Raw genomic sequence first — 15509 nt, 5'->3', positions numbered from 1 at the left:
CATATCTATGTATTTGAATACGCATGCCTATACCACTTTCTTTGGCGCTTCGGCGTAGTTTGCTTGTGATGTTAGTACACACTATTTAACCTTTTGGCCGTTTTCTGCACGAGTTAACTCGTCATTGTGCGCCGCTCCCAAAGTGCTGAATGTATCTTTAAATGCGGCCTCCAGGTTTTCCTTAAGCGCTATTGACGTGTTTACACGTCTCTTTCCACCGACCCTCTCACTGCTGCGGACGAGTTACTTCTATATCTCGGTGAATAAAAAAGTTCGAGTATTTATCATAGAGCACACTCACCTCTTTGGCGGATATAATTTGCAAAAAAGGTCCTTTCGATATTTTGAACCGTTTATGAAATACGACGATTGTTATGAACACAAGATTCCTGATGCACAGTGTCGGAAATGGGTACATCGCTCGAGACCATCCACCGGTTATCAAAACCAACAAATGGTTCAAACGGCTCTGAGCACTATGGGACTTAACTGCTGTGGTCATCCGTCCCCTAGAACTTAGAGCTACCTAAAATTAACTAACCTAAGGACATCACACACATCCATGCTCGAGGCAGGATTCGAACCTGCAACCGTAGCGGTCGCGCGGTTCCAGACTGTAGCGCCTAGAACCGCTTGACCATTCCGGCCGGCTCAAAACTAACTGCTCAAGAACGAAATGAGATATCGTTCTGCTCTCAGTTTTAAATAAAATTTCGATGTCTATCTATATTTCATTAGTGGAAACGCATGGGCTAAAATCAACTACATATAAGGTTTATGCACTGAATTTTTATCCCTGCATTCCCTTTACAATTTCTTGCAATGCTTTGTTTAATTTGATGCCGCTCAGGAACTGCGATGAGTAACGAAAAGAAATTCAGTCCTTTATCGAGCAGAGGTATCACACTGTAAGCTGTGCAAAAATCATACTCTTTCACTGAATAGTTTTCCTAAAATCAGGGGACGACTATTTCGTAGCGACCGGAAAGCCATCTCTCTGCACAGGCAGCAGCGTTAGGTGAGCAGTGAAGTCACAACAAAGCTGCTCTCAGCGCAGAATGGAGAGAGCGCGTCTGTAGCGGTCAAAGGCTTAACGCAGGGTGTTCGAGAAAGAATCAGCTTATTTCACGAAAAAACAAACACCGTCCAAACAGGCCTTCAAGGCCCAAGGGTACCGACCGGTCGCCATGTCATCCTCAGACCTTAGGCGTCACCGGATGCAGATACAGAGTGGCATGTGGTCAGCCCGCCACTCTTCCGACAGTTGTCAATTTTCGTGACCGGTTCCGCTACTTCTCAGTCAAGTGGCTCCTGAATTGGCTTCACAAGGGCTGAGTACAACCCACCTGCAAACAGTACTGAGCAGACCCGGACGGTGACCCATCCAAGTGTGAGTCAAGACGTACAGCTCTTTAACATCGGTAATCTGACGGGAACCAGTGTTACCACTGCGGCAAGCCCGTTGGCCATCCTACACTCCTGGAAATGGAAAAAAGAACACATTGACACCGGTGTGTCAGACCCACCATACTTGCTCCGGACACTGCGAGAGGGCTGTACAAGCAATGATCACACGCACGGCACAGCGGACACACCAGGAACCGCGGTGTTGGCCGTCGAATGGCGCTAGCTGCGCAGCATTTGTGCACCGCCGCCGTCAGTGTCAGCCAGTTTGCCGTGGCATACGGAGCTCCATCGCAGTCTTTAACACTGGTAGCATGCCGCGACAGCGTGGACGTGAACCGTATGTGCAGTTGATGGACTTTGAGCGAGGGCGTATAGTGGGCATGCGGGAGGCCGGGTGGACGTACCGCCGAATTGCTCAACACGTGGGACGTGAGGTCTCCACAGTACATCGATGTTGTCGCCAGTGGTCGGCGGAAGGTGCACGTGCCCGTCGACCTGGGACCGGACCGCAGCGACGCACGGATGCACGCCAAGACCGTAGGATCCTACGCAGTGTCGTAGGGGACCGCACCGCCACTTCCCAGCAAATTAGGGACACTGTTGCTCCTGGGGTATCGGCGAGGACCATTCGCAACCGTCTCCATGAAGCTGGGCTACGGTCCCGCACACCGTTAGGCCGTCATCCGCTCACGCCCCAACATCGTGCAGCCCGCCTCCAGTGGTGTCGCGACAGGCGTGAATGGAGGGACGAATGGAGACGTGTCGTCTTCAGCGATGAGAGTCGCTTCTGCCTTGGTGCCAATGATGGTCGTATGCGTGTTTGGCGCCGTGCAGGTGAGCGCCACAATCAGGACTGCATACGACCGAGGCACACAGGGCCAACACCCGGCATCATGGTGTGGGGAGCGATCTCCTACACTGGCCGTACACCACTGGTGATCGTCGAGGGGACACTGAATAGTGCACGGTACATCCAAACCGTCATCGAACCCATCGTTCTACCATTCCTAGACCGGCAAGGGAACTTGCTGTTCCAACAGGACAATGCACGTCCGCATGTATCCCGTGCCACCCAACGTGCTCTAGAAGGTGTAAGTCAACTACCCTGGCCAGCAAGATCTCCGGATCTGTCCCCCATTGAGCATGTTTGGGACTGGATGAAGCGTCGTCTCACGCGGTCTGCACGTCCAGCACGAACGCTGGTCCAACTGAGGCACCAGGTGGAAATGGCATGGCAAGCCGTTGCACAGGACTACATCCAGCATCTCTACGATCGTCTCCATGGGAGAATAGCAGCCTGCATTGCTGCGAAAGGTGGATATACACTGTACTAGTGCCGACATTGTGCATGCTCTGTTGCCTGTGTCTATGTGCCTGTGGTTCTGTCAGTGTGATCATGTGATGTATCTGACCCCAGGAATGTGTCAATAAAATTTCCCCTTCCTGGGACAATGAATTCACGGTGTTCTTATTTCAATTTCCAGGAGTGTATTTCACAAGACTGTAAACTGTACTATTTGAATCTAAATAGAAACTCTGGGTGAATTTCAACTTACACAGTGAAACTGTGTTTACTCGACACCAGTTGTAAGTAGGCGGCTCATGTGGTTGCCGGTAGGCACTCACCGGTGCATAACTTCAAAATGCGTTTACATGGGCAATATGCCAAGTGGGGTAGCCGCGTGGTCTAAGTGTGACGGTACGTCACATAAATATTGACATTTTTATCGGTTGTAAACATTGAACAATACTGTGAAGTGCTAAGGTTGACCTAAAAATTATTTGTAAAAAACTTAAATATTTTATTAACATAATTAGTATAAAAGATACAGTTGATGTTCTTGAAACAACTGATATGTAGCGATAATTTAAAAGTAGCATCTTTATTTAAAACATGTCTATGAGAATAAAAATGGCTCTGAGCACTATGCGACTTAACTTCTGAGGTCATCAGTCGCCTAGAACTTAGAACTAATTAAACCTAAATAACCTATGGACATCACACACATCCATACCCGAGGCAGGATTCGAACCTGCGACCGTAGCGGTAGCTCGGCTAAAGACTGTAGCGCCTAGAACCGCACGGCCACTCCGGCCGGCTATGAAAATAAAAAAGGATCGTAAAACAGACGCGATTGCACGCCCGAGGAGGAAGGACGTATTTTATGGTACTCACACTTTGTTTCGCGATGCGGAAGGCAGCCATTGAGCGGCTACACATATTTTATGTAAGTTATTCGGTATTCTGCTAAAATAAACTAATTATTGTTTCCACAAAATGAATTTGTTTGCAATAGTTGTCACCTCAAATGGTCACAGCGGCTAATTATTTTTAATAGGCATTTTTTTTTCAGTAATTTGCGCTGCGGGAAGCTCATCTTCCGATGCAGCCTCTGGTCGGCCATTACGCGCCGAAGTATTAATTTATTTTTCAAAGTCTTATCAGTAACTGTAAATGCGAGACATTTCGTTGTAAGAAGCTTTATAAACTGTAACAGATAATTAATTTACGTTAAAGTTCATTTTTTTTTAAATTAATCAGATTCCATGAGTTCAGTAAGTTTCATCTTGGCCGCTCCACGGCAACAATCGAAATTCTCTCGAGCCATGCTTTGCAATCAATAGATAGAAATTAACAAAATTACATTCAATGCAGTTAACGGCAACTATACTTTAGTTATCACGTTTAAAACCTAAAGTTGGTACATGAATAACAGCGGCCCTTCAAGAACCCGTTTCATATTTACTTATGCACGTAAGTAAAAGTGATAAGAAAAGATAATATCCCTGAGAGAAAGAATCATGCTCTAACAAAAGATAAATTCAAGTTGATAAAGTTTTATATATATATATATATATATATATATATATATATATATATATATATGACGTAACATGGGTGTGTGCGTGTTGTCCTTAGCGTAAATTTCTTTAAGTTAGATTAAGTAGTGTGTAATTGGGCTGGGTTGGTTGGGGGAAGAGACCAAACAGCGAGGTTATCGGTCTCATCGGATTAGGGAAGGAAGTCGGCCGTGCCCTTTCAAGGGAACCCTACCGGCATTTGCCTGGAGCGATTCAGGGAAATCACGGAAAACCTAAATCAGAATGGCTGGACGCGGGATTGAGCCGTCGTCCTCCCGCATGCGAGTCCAGTGTGCTAACCACTGCGGAACCTCGGTCGGTAGTGTGTAATTCTAGGGACCGAAAACCTCAGCAGTTTGGTCCCTTAGAAGCTTACCATAAATCTCAATTTTCATGGGTAATATTTTACGGCAATGTGTGGCCACAGTAGTGTTGCAGCCAACAATTCTGCAACACACGGTGAAACTGCGGTATGGCTCGGCAACATCGCTGATGGAGCATGTAGTCGCCGAAGTGTGGCCGAGATGTGGCCGAAATTGTCCATTAAGGGTGGAGTAGATTTCGTATGACTGAGCCACACCCACCTCTGCCCTGTGTAAACGCTTCTCTCCTAGTGTCAGTCCTGTTTCCGCTTTTCTTTCGCGCCGCAGTATTATTCCTGAAGCTAGCATCTTCACTGCATCACTGTCGGAGTACTTGAAATTAAGGAGGTCCTTCGATATGTAAGAAATCATTTCGAAGCAACCTTACCGTCATAGATTCGAGGAATGCACTGGAAAATCTAGAAAAGCAACAATGGAACTCCAATAGTAACTGCTACGTGCTCGGTGTAATTAAGTTACTTTATCATTGTGAAAGCCAACACAAACGTGTCCAGTTATTATGGATCAAGGGACACTCTGGTATCTCATGTAACGAACTGGCGGACCAGATGCCGAAACGAAGTGTGACTAATAGACAACCTTACTACACTTGCCTTCTACGTACAGATTTTTGTTGCTTGTGTAAAGAAACAAGTTCTTTAAGAATGGTCACGGACGTGGCAGACCTCACAACAATACAAAGGGCGACTTACGGCGCTATACAGCCGAAGAGAACGCCAACATGTCCTAATTCAGAACACCAGTATAACGAAATTACTTCCGTACCTGATGTCTTCTGCTTCCCAATAACAACAAATAATGGCGCAGAACAATTAGTAAAATCCTGTATTGCTGATAATCCACCGGAATAGCTCCAGGCTTATACAGACGTCTCCAAAACGTCAGATTATGGTAGAGCGGTCTGCGCTTTCCTGTGCCCAAGCACAAATCTCAAGGAATTGATATCGCTTCCTACTGAAACTTCTGGCGTTTGGGCAGAAGCTATAGCTATACTCGCAGCTTTAAGTTATTCGCAGACCCTCACAGCAAGAAGCATTTTATTTTTAACGAACTGCAGAAGGATGCTGCAAAACTTGTAGACACCGGCCATTCTCGAAAAAATCTAAACCACTGGTAATGGACACTGTGAAAGCTACCAACGAAAACGAATATATCGGAAAGAAGATAAAATTTATGTGGATCACAAGACGCTCTAGCTCTAACATGAAATGATCGATGACTTAGCGAAATCCGCTGTCCATCGCGGTACTTTCATAAATGATGATGATGATGTCCTCCTCGCCGTGTCCGGCGAAAGCGACTCCGTCAGTCTTCTCTGTCCTTGTTGTGGTAGGCTCGGATGTGGCTCGCGAATCCGAATTTCGCTTTGAATATCCTGTTGCGTGGAGCACAGTGAAGTTGACCAGCAGAGTTGTAAGTATACGTGTAGACAGGCTTGAGCTGAGATTTTCGGAGCTCTCTTTTAGCATCCAGGTCCATTAGACGCTTTTGCTCGAATTGTTCGATGCTCTTATGTACAGTTGATCGCCACTCCGATCGGCGCAATGCTAGCTCCTCCCAACGGTTGCTTGGGATGCCACAGGCTGTAAGGTGGCGTTTAATGGTGTCTTTATATCGCAGGTGTTGACCACCTTTCCTCCTCTTCCCGCACGAGAGCTGCGAGTAGAACACCGCTTTAGGTAGCCTACTGTCATCCGTGCGTACTATGTGACCACTCCATCTCAGTTGATGTTTCATTATTAAAGCTTCAATACCAGCCAGTTTCACGCGGCGCAAAATCTCCGTGTTTGGGACACGGTCTTCCCATTTGATGCGCAGAATTGATCTCAGACATCGAAGATGAAATTTATCTAGCTTCTTAATGTCAGCTTTGTAACAGCACCAGGTTTCCGAGGCACAGAGTAAGGTGGATAATACTACTGCTTTGTAGACTGCAATTTTTGTTTGTAGTTTGAGATCATGTGATTTCCATACTCGGCCATTAAGCTTACCGAAGTCTGAGGCTGCGCTGGCTATACGCGCTGCGATTTCCGTTGTCAGGCTGTTGTCACTTCTAATGTGGCTTGCCAGGTATTTGAAATTTGACACATTTTGCAAGGGTTTATTATTTATCTCAATACTGGAGTCATCTGCATTAAGACCTCTGAGTGGCTGTTTGAGAACTTGCGTCTTAGTGATGCTAATGGCTAAGCCAAATCTTCTGCAGGAGGCATTTAGCAGATTTTTGTAAGTCTGAAGAGTTTCGCAAGAATTAGCCATCATGCATACATCATCCGCGTAGAGAATCTCTAAGGTGGATAGTTTGGTTACGCGACTTTTTGTTCTGAGGTGAGAGATGTTGACACTTTTGTCTGTCCTTGTGTCGAGTCTAATTTGATTACTACAGGCTTTGGTCGCGCCTCTCATAACAACTGCGAAGTAAAGTGAGAAGAGTGTGGGAGCCAGAACACAGCCTTGTTTTACACCACATGTCACGGGAAACTGTTCTGAGAGCTTGTCCTCATGGCGGATTTTTGCCATCATGTTTTCATGAAACTGCCGAATCAAACTGACAATTTTGTCAGGGCACCCAGTTTTCTTCAGTATGATCCAGAGAGCTTCCCGTGGGACACGATCAAAAGCTTTTTCCAGGTCTACAAAGCACATGATCAAAGGCCGATGTTGCTCTAAGCTTTTCTCTTGCATTTGTTTGACAACAAATATGGCATCCACTGTGCCTCTGTTTGGGCGAAAGCCACACTGGGTCTCTGGTAGCAGTTTTTCTGCTAAGTGTGTTAACCGGGTGTTAATTATGTGGGCAAGGACTTTTCCCGCTGCTGAGAGAAGAGAAATGCCCCTGTGGGAGCTGCAGTCTGATATGTCACCCTTGCCTTTATAGATCTTGGGAATACAAGCATCATTCCAGTCTTGTGGAATCATTTCATACTCCCAAATTCTTAAGGTCAGAGCAAACAATGGTATTTCATTAATACCGTATTACCGTCGTCAGACATGAAGACTACGAGTACTTTATGTAGGAGAACAAAGCGACGATGGAATGACGAATATCAGGCCTCATTGTTCGTTAAAGGGGAACATTATCGTCAAATACAAGCGAACATTTCTTCATAGTCCTCTTTCTACGCAATTAAGGCTAACAAAAAATTTATAAACTCCATAATCCGAACGAGATATAATCATCGATCTTTCCCCTGCCATCTTCACCGATTACACGTCCAAGACAATCCTCATTGTGAATGTGATGGAAACACAAATGGTTCAAACGGCTCTGAGCACTATGGGACTTAACACCTGAGGGCATTAGTTCCCTAGAACTTAGAACTACTTAAACATAACTAACCTAAGGACATCACACACATCCATTCCCGAGGCAGGATTGGAACCTGCGACCGTAGCGGTCGCGAGGTGCCAGACTGCAGCGCCTAGAACCGCTCGGCCACTCCGGCCGGCGATGGAAACACAGATGGAATATTAATCACACATTTTTCGAAGGTAAACTATATGAAAACCAGCAAATTGAATTTGTTCGACAGTTAATCAGATGCCATCAGCCATTAACAACTTCCATACCAACTCTCCTGCTGCAACATAATATACTAATTCTAAAATTTATTTTGAAACTTTTAGATTAATCAACCTAACTTCGTAAACCCCAAAACACTGAAAGATGGCTGTATAGCTTTCAGGCCAGAATTCAAAATAAACAAATAAATTCCGCAAAAGAAAACTGCTTCTCTTAAATCAAGCCAGCTAGACGTCATTCCACTACCATAAAGCGGATCCGGCTGAGCCATGGCCTTCATATCTTCGTAGCATGAAAGTTCAGCCCTCTCTCTACTATGAAGTCCACCCATCTGAGATTGCAGACCTCAACCATGTGATAATACCTGAAAAATGCTCCTGCCATACCATTAAAAAGGCGATTATGCTCCTCTTTAAAAGATTCTGATTCTGACGAAAACTGAGGAACCAGCAGCCTCAATTCTCATCCCACCTCGCTCAACAAAAGATTTTGGTGTGCGACCATATTAGTGCTTTTTTTAATGCAGAACAGTCTAAATACTTTTACATAGACTCTCTTTGCAGTTTAACCTTCATACAAGTTGATCTTGCTCTTCTTCAGTGAGGCCTTGGATTTTGTCTATTTCTTCACAGCTGAAGGAATTTCGAATCCATCTGTAGTCACGGTCAGGTTCAGGAAAATACTCTCTAAAAGTGGTGGCTAGGCTGCGTAGATGCTCGGCTACATCGATCTTGATCTGATCAGGCAAACTCTCCTCTGATGACTCCAAGAATTGTTTTAAAGTAGAAAAGTTAGTTAGTGACTCGTTTTATATCCTTGACGCCCAGATCTGACACTTTTTGACCACAGCACTAACCTTATCCTCAACTTTGAACATGTCCACATTTTTTCCTTGTAAACCCAAGTTTAACACATTCAAGTGTTCAAACACATCAGCTAAGTACGCAACTGAGCACAGCGAAGAGAAGTTAGTGAGAAAATCCGCGTACTTTGTGTCAAGAAGGAAGACACGAACCTCGTCTCTAAGTTCAAAAAATCTTGACAAGATCCTACCTCGAGAAAGCCATCTTACTTCCGTATGAATAAGAAGTTGCTCATACTCACTGCCGATTACTTTACACAACAAACAAAATAATGTGGATTGCAGATGAGTTTTAATGCACTTGATGATTTGAACTACTTCGTTAAGTATCTTTTGCAGTTGGCCGCGGTGGTCTAACGGTTCTAGGCGCTCAGTCCGGAGCCGCGCGACTGCTACGGTCGCAGGTTCGAATCCTGCCTCGGGCATGGATGTGTGTGATGTCCTTAGGTTAGTTAGGTTTAAGTAGTTCTAAGTTCTAGGGGACTAATGACCATAGATGTTAAGTCCCATAGTGCTCAGAGCCATTTGAACCATTTTTTTATCTTTTGCAAAGGTTCAGGCAATCTTTCGGCTACTAAGGCTTCAGGCTACATAAGGCTGTCAGAGACAGCTAAGGACATCTAAGAGCAGTTGAACGGAATGGACAGTGTCTTGAAAGGAGGATATAAGATGAACATCAACAAAAGCAAACCGAGGATAATGGAATGTAGTCGAATTAAGTCAGGTGACGCTGAGGGAATTAGATTAGGAAATGAGACACTTAAAGTAGTAAAGGAGTTTTGCTATTTGGGGAGCAAAATAACTGATGATGGTCGAAGTAGAGAGGATATAAAACGTAGACTGGCAATGGCAAGGAAAGCGTTTCTGAAGAAGAGAAATTTGTTAACATCGAGTACTGATTTAAGTGTCAGGAAGTCGTTTCTGAAAGTATTTGTATGGAGTGTAGCCATGTATGGATGTGAAACATGGACGATAACTAGTTTGGACAAGAAGAGAATAGAAGCTTTTGAAATGTGGTGCTACAGAAGAATGCTGAATATTAGATGGGTAGATCACATAACTAATGAGGATGTATTGAATAGGATTGGGGAGAAGAGAAGTTTGTGGCACAACTTGACTAGAAGTAGGGATCGATTGGTAGGACATCTTCTGAGGCATCAAGGGATCACCAATTTAGTATTGGAGGACGGCGTGGAGGGTAAAAATCGAAGAGGGAGACCAAGAGATGAATACACTAAACAGATTCCGAAGGATGTAGGCTGCAGTACATACTGGGAGATGAAGAAGCCTGCACAGGAGAGGGTAGCATGGAGAGCTGCATCAGACCAGTCTCAGGACTGAAGACAACAACAACAACAACAAGGCTTCACGATGGATATAACAGTGAGTCCATTTCACCTCAGGGGCTACTGCTCTGTTACGAGCTAGAACTCCAGTTTCTTTGCCAGCCACTGACTTTGCTCCATCCGTCGACAAGCCTACATATTTTTTTCTAGGTGACATCGTGTTCATTGAGATAATTATTTTATGCAGTAAAAATATCTTCTGCTGTTGTATGCAGTAGTTCGCATGAAAAAAGAAAATCTTCGAACACTTGGTCCTCCCACAAGAATCGTGCAAAAACCAACATTATAGCGTTCTTTGATATGTCTGTGCTTTCATCCAATTGTACATGTCACTCATGCAAAGTCTAGCCAGCAATGTTTCTTCGATGTTAACTGCCATATCAGGAATTCGCCTTTGAACAGAATTATTTGAGAGCGGAACAGTTCCTATTACCTTAGCAGCTGCATCAGCTAACATTCTCTTGCAAAGTATCACTGCTGGTGGCAGTATAAGTTCCTCAGCAATTGTGTGGTTTTTCCGGCATTTAGCAACAAGCTGAACCACCTCGTAAAGCGCAAGGGTTGCATTTTCATTTACATTTGCACCACGGTGTTTTTCTGTTGTTTTACGAGATGTTTTCAACTCTCCTAATTTATTTTTGAAAAAATATAATGACTTACTTTTGTACTCTGGGTGCTTTGCTTTAAGATGGTGCCGGAGATTTGCTGGTTTCATACATTCATTCGAAAGGCTTTCATAGAAAATTACACATTGACGTTTAGGCTGTTGCTCACGTCCACTGAATGTAAAACCGATTTCGAAGTAATCAGAGTTATATTTTCTAATTTTTCGAGTAAGCTTAATACTGATCTTGGAAGGGTTAGGTTCAAGGAACGCCGACGATTTAGGTTCAATGGACCCTGACAACTTCGGTTCGAGAGTCACTGACTTACTTGCTTGAATATCAAATGCATTATCTTCCTCTTCATCTGTAGGCCTTTCTCGTTTTAACGAACCACTTTTTAACCAACTGTCCAATTTTAACTACGCGAACTGTAGCTTCCGCGAAAAACAACGCTTTACAGACACTATTGTTTCAATACAGAATATTGAATATGTAAACAACACGGTTTGTGAAAGCACTGGCAATAAATTAACAATGGCCGATTGTCGTCTCAAATGCGAGTTTCTGTGCAAAGTGACTGTCATTTCTCAGCTGCAAAGAGGCAACGCGCCCAGTCTAACGGCATACAGCAGAACTATTTGCCTCTATCTTAGTTTTGCGTTAGAATGTACTGGTGTCAACGGGCTCGAGGAAGTGAATAGACGCAGAAGTTAGCGTTCGCTAAAGCTCTGCTCATGCAGGAAGCGGCCAAAACAAAAAATCTGTTATCATACGAAATATATTTAATATAATATATTTTTTATTCTACGGGGGTCACTCCAAAAGAAATGCACATTATTTTTTTAAAAATCCATCTTTTATTCTACATGTCTGAAAGTTTTACAGTGTTAGATACATCCTTTAGGAACAATATTTTCATTTCTCCACATAATTTCCATCCCTCTCAACAGCCTTACGCCATCTTGGAACCAGCGCCTGTATACCCGCACGGTAAAATCCTGGACCAACCTGTTGGAGCCACTTTTTGGCAGCGTGCACAAGGGAGTCATCATCTTCAAACCTTGTTCCACGAAGAGAGTCCTTCAGTTTCCCAAAGAGATGATAGTCACATGGAGCCAGGTCGGGACTGTAAGGCGGGTGTTTCAGTGTTGTCCATCCGAGTTTTGTGATCGCTTCCACGGTTTTTTGACTGATATGTGGTCGTGCATTGTCGTGCAACAGCAAAACATGCTGCTTTTACCGATGTGGTCGAACACGTTTCAGTTGAGTTTGAAGTTTCTTCAGTGTCGCCACATATGCATCAGAATTTATAGTGGTTCCACTTGGCATGATGTCCACAAGCAAGAGTCCTTCGGAATCGGAAAACACCGTAGCCATAACTTTTTCAGCAGAAGGTGTGATTTTGAATTTTTTTTTCCTTGGGCGAATTTGCATGATGCTACTCTATTCATTGCCTCTTCGTCTCTGGTGATGAAGCCATGTTTCATCACCTGTCACAATTCTTCCAAGAAATTCATCTCCACCACTCTCGTACTGTTCCAAAAGTTCGATGCATACCGTTTTTCTTGTCTCTTTGTGAGCCACTGTCGACATCCTGGGAACCCACCTGGCACAAACCTTTCTTAACGCCAACACTTTCAGTATTCTGCAAGCACTTCCTTCCCCTATCCCAACGTAGCGTGACAATTCATTCACTGTGATGCGTCTGTCAGCAGTCACCCATTCCTTAACTCTCTGTACATTGTCTGGAATGTGTGCAGTACGAGGGCTGCCGCTGCGAGGACAATCCTCAATATTGCCGTGCCCGCTTTCATCACGTAACCTGCTTGCCCACCGACTAACTGTACTGCGATCGACTGCTGCATCTCTGTACACCTTTTTCAACCTCTTGTGGATGTTTCCCACTGTCTCGTTTTCACAGCACAGGAATTCTATGACAGCACGACTTGTGACGAACATCAAGTGTAGCAGCCATCTTGAAGACATGCTGTGACGGCACCACTGACGGGAACAGATTGAACTAAGATTAAAACAAGCGGTGAGGATGTATCTACACTGTAAAACTTTCACACATGCAGAATGAAAACTGTATTTTTACAAAAATAGTGTGCATTTGTTTTGGAGTGACCATCATAATAGCATCTTGCGGACCCCTCTGGCATAGCTCGCGGACGCCTGGGGGACCGCGGACCAGCTGTTGGGAACCACTGTACGAGCGGAATTAGAGTTGGTAGTACGAATTAGACCAGTTTAGAGACAGGAAAAAATTATTAAAAAAATGTTGAATGAGAAGAGCGTATTGCTTACCCTGGGCTTGACAGTTCTGATCTGCCTCGGCAGCAGTTCCAGTGGTAAGTGACTCTTGATCAGTCTCGGTGATCTCATATTTTGAACGTGGTCTATCGAGTGGGGCACTTTTACACTTAAGTTAGGCATAACAGATGTTATTCTGCAACAGAAAACATACAGGACTTACAGGGTGTTTCAAAAATGACCGGTATATTTGAAACGGCAATAAAAACTAAACGAGCAGCGATAGAAATACACCGTTTGTTGCAATATGCTTGGGACAACAGTACATTTTCAGGCAGACAAACTTTCGAAATTACAGTAGTTACAATTGTCAACAACAGATGGCGCTGCGGTCTGGGAAACTCTATAGTACGATATTTTCCACATATCCACCATGCGTAGCAATAATATGGCGTAGTCTCTGAATGAAATTACCCGAAACCTTTGACAACGTGTCTGGCGGAATGGTTTCACATGCAGATGAGATGTACTGCTTCAGCTGTTCAATTGTTTCTGGATTCTGGCGGTACACCTGGTCTTTCAAGTGTCCCCACAGAAAGAAGTCACAGGGGTTCATGTCTGGCGAATAGGGAGGCCAATCCACGCCGCCTCCTGTATGTTTCAGATAGCCCAAAGCAATCACAAGATCATCGAAATATTCATTCAGGAAATTAAAGACGTCGGCCGTGCGATGTGACCGGGCACCATCTTGCATAAACCACGAGGTGTTCGCAGTGTCGTCTAAGGCAGTTTGTACCGCCACAAATTCACGAAAAATGTCCAGATAGCGAGATGCAGTAATCGTTTCGGATCTGAAAAATGGGCCAATGATCCCTTTGGAAGAAATGGCGGCCCAGACCAGTACTTTTTGAGGATGCAGGGACGATGGGACTGCAACATGGGGCTTTTCGGTTCCCCATATGCGCCAGTTCTGTTTATTGACGAAGCCGTCCAGGTAAAAATAAGCTTCGTCAGTAAACCAAATGCTGCCCACATGCATATCGCCGTCATCAATCCTGTGCACTATATCGTTAGCGAATGTCGCTCGTGCAGCAATGGTAGCGGCGCTGAGGGGTTGCCGCGTTTGAATTTTGTATGGATAGAGGTGTAAACTCTGGCGCATGAGACGATACGTCGACGTTGGCGTCATTTGGACCGCAGCTGCAACACGGCGAACGGAAACCCGAGGCCGCTGTCGGATCACCTGCTGCACTAGCTGCGCGTTACCCTCTGTGGTTGCCGTACGCGGTCGCCCTACCTTTCCAGCACGTTCATCCGTCACGTTCCCAGTCCGTTGAAATTTTTCAAACAGATCCTTTATTGTATCGCTTTCCGGTCCTTTGGTTACATTAAACCTCCGTTGAAAACTTCGTCTTGTTGCAACAACACTGTGTTCTAGGCGGTGGAATTCCAACACCAGAAAAATCCTCTGTTCTAAGGAATAAACCATGTTGTCTGCAGCACACTTGCACGTTGTGAACAGCACACGCTTACAGCAGAAAGACGACGTACAGAATGGCGCACCCACAGACTGCGTTGTCTTCTATATCTTTCACATCACTTGCAGCGCCATCTGTTGTTGAAAATTGTAACTACTGTAATTTCGAAAGTTTGTCCGCCTGAAAATGTACTGTTGTCCCAAGCATATTGCAACAAACGGTGTATTTCTATCGCTGCTCGTTTAGTTTTTATTGCCGTTTCAAATACACCGGTCATTTTTGAAACACCCTGTATGTACCAATACGTAATGTAGGCAAGAAGGCACGTAGGCTTAAGTACGCACTGTGTTTCAGATAAGATGTTTTACTGTGTAACGCGCAAAATGCTAAATGAATAAATTATTTATTTACGAGGGGCATCCAATAAGTAATGCAACACATCTGCGCCTCTATGCCGGCCGGCGTGGCCGAGCCGTTCTAGGCGCTTCAGCCTGGAACCGCACGACCGCTACGGTCGCAGGTTCGAATCCTGCCTCGGGCGTGGATGTGTGTGATGTTCTTAGTTTAGTTAGGTTTAAGTAGTTCTAAGTTCTAGGGGACTCATGACCTCAGATGTTAAGTCCCATAGTGCTCGGAGCCATTTGGACCATTTTTTGCGCCTCTGTGCCCACACGGTACCACTCTAGTGGTCGAAGCCGGGGCCAACGTCTTGTATCAGTAACCTCCCCATGGTCCACGTACTGCTGCCCGCGGAGTGGATCCTTCATTGGGCCAAAGAGATGGAAATCGG

At 44.8% G+C, this 15509-nt stretch overlaps 1 protein-coding gene across 1 annotated transcript in view; it reads right to left on the bottom strand.

The window, feature by feature from the left end:
• The window catches only part of LOC126106735 (luciferin sulfotransferase-like), a 102283-nt gene that overhangs the window by 52052 nt on the left and 34722 nt on the right, over nt 1-15509 (bottom strand). The window contains exon 3 of the mRNA XM_049913111.1: nt 13296-13437. Coding sequence (XP_049769068.1) covers nt 13296-13437 — 142 coding nt within the window. The remainder of the gene's footprint in view (nt 1-13295; nt 13438-15509) is intronic.

Source organism: Schistocerca cancellata, chromosome 10 (assembly GCF_023864275.1).
Source record: "Schistocerca cancellata isolate TAMUIC-IGC-003103 chromosome 10, iqSchCanc2.1, whole genome shotgun sequence".
In the NCBI taxonomy this organism is placed as follows: domain Eukaryota; kingdom Metazoa; phylum Arthropoda; class Insecta; order Orthoptera; family Acrididae; genus Schistocerca; species Schistocerca cancellata.
The sequence above is the reverse complement of the archived record's forward strand: the minus strand, read 5'-3'. Positions and strand labels throughout refer to the sequence as shown.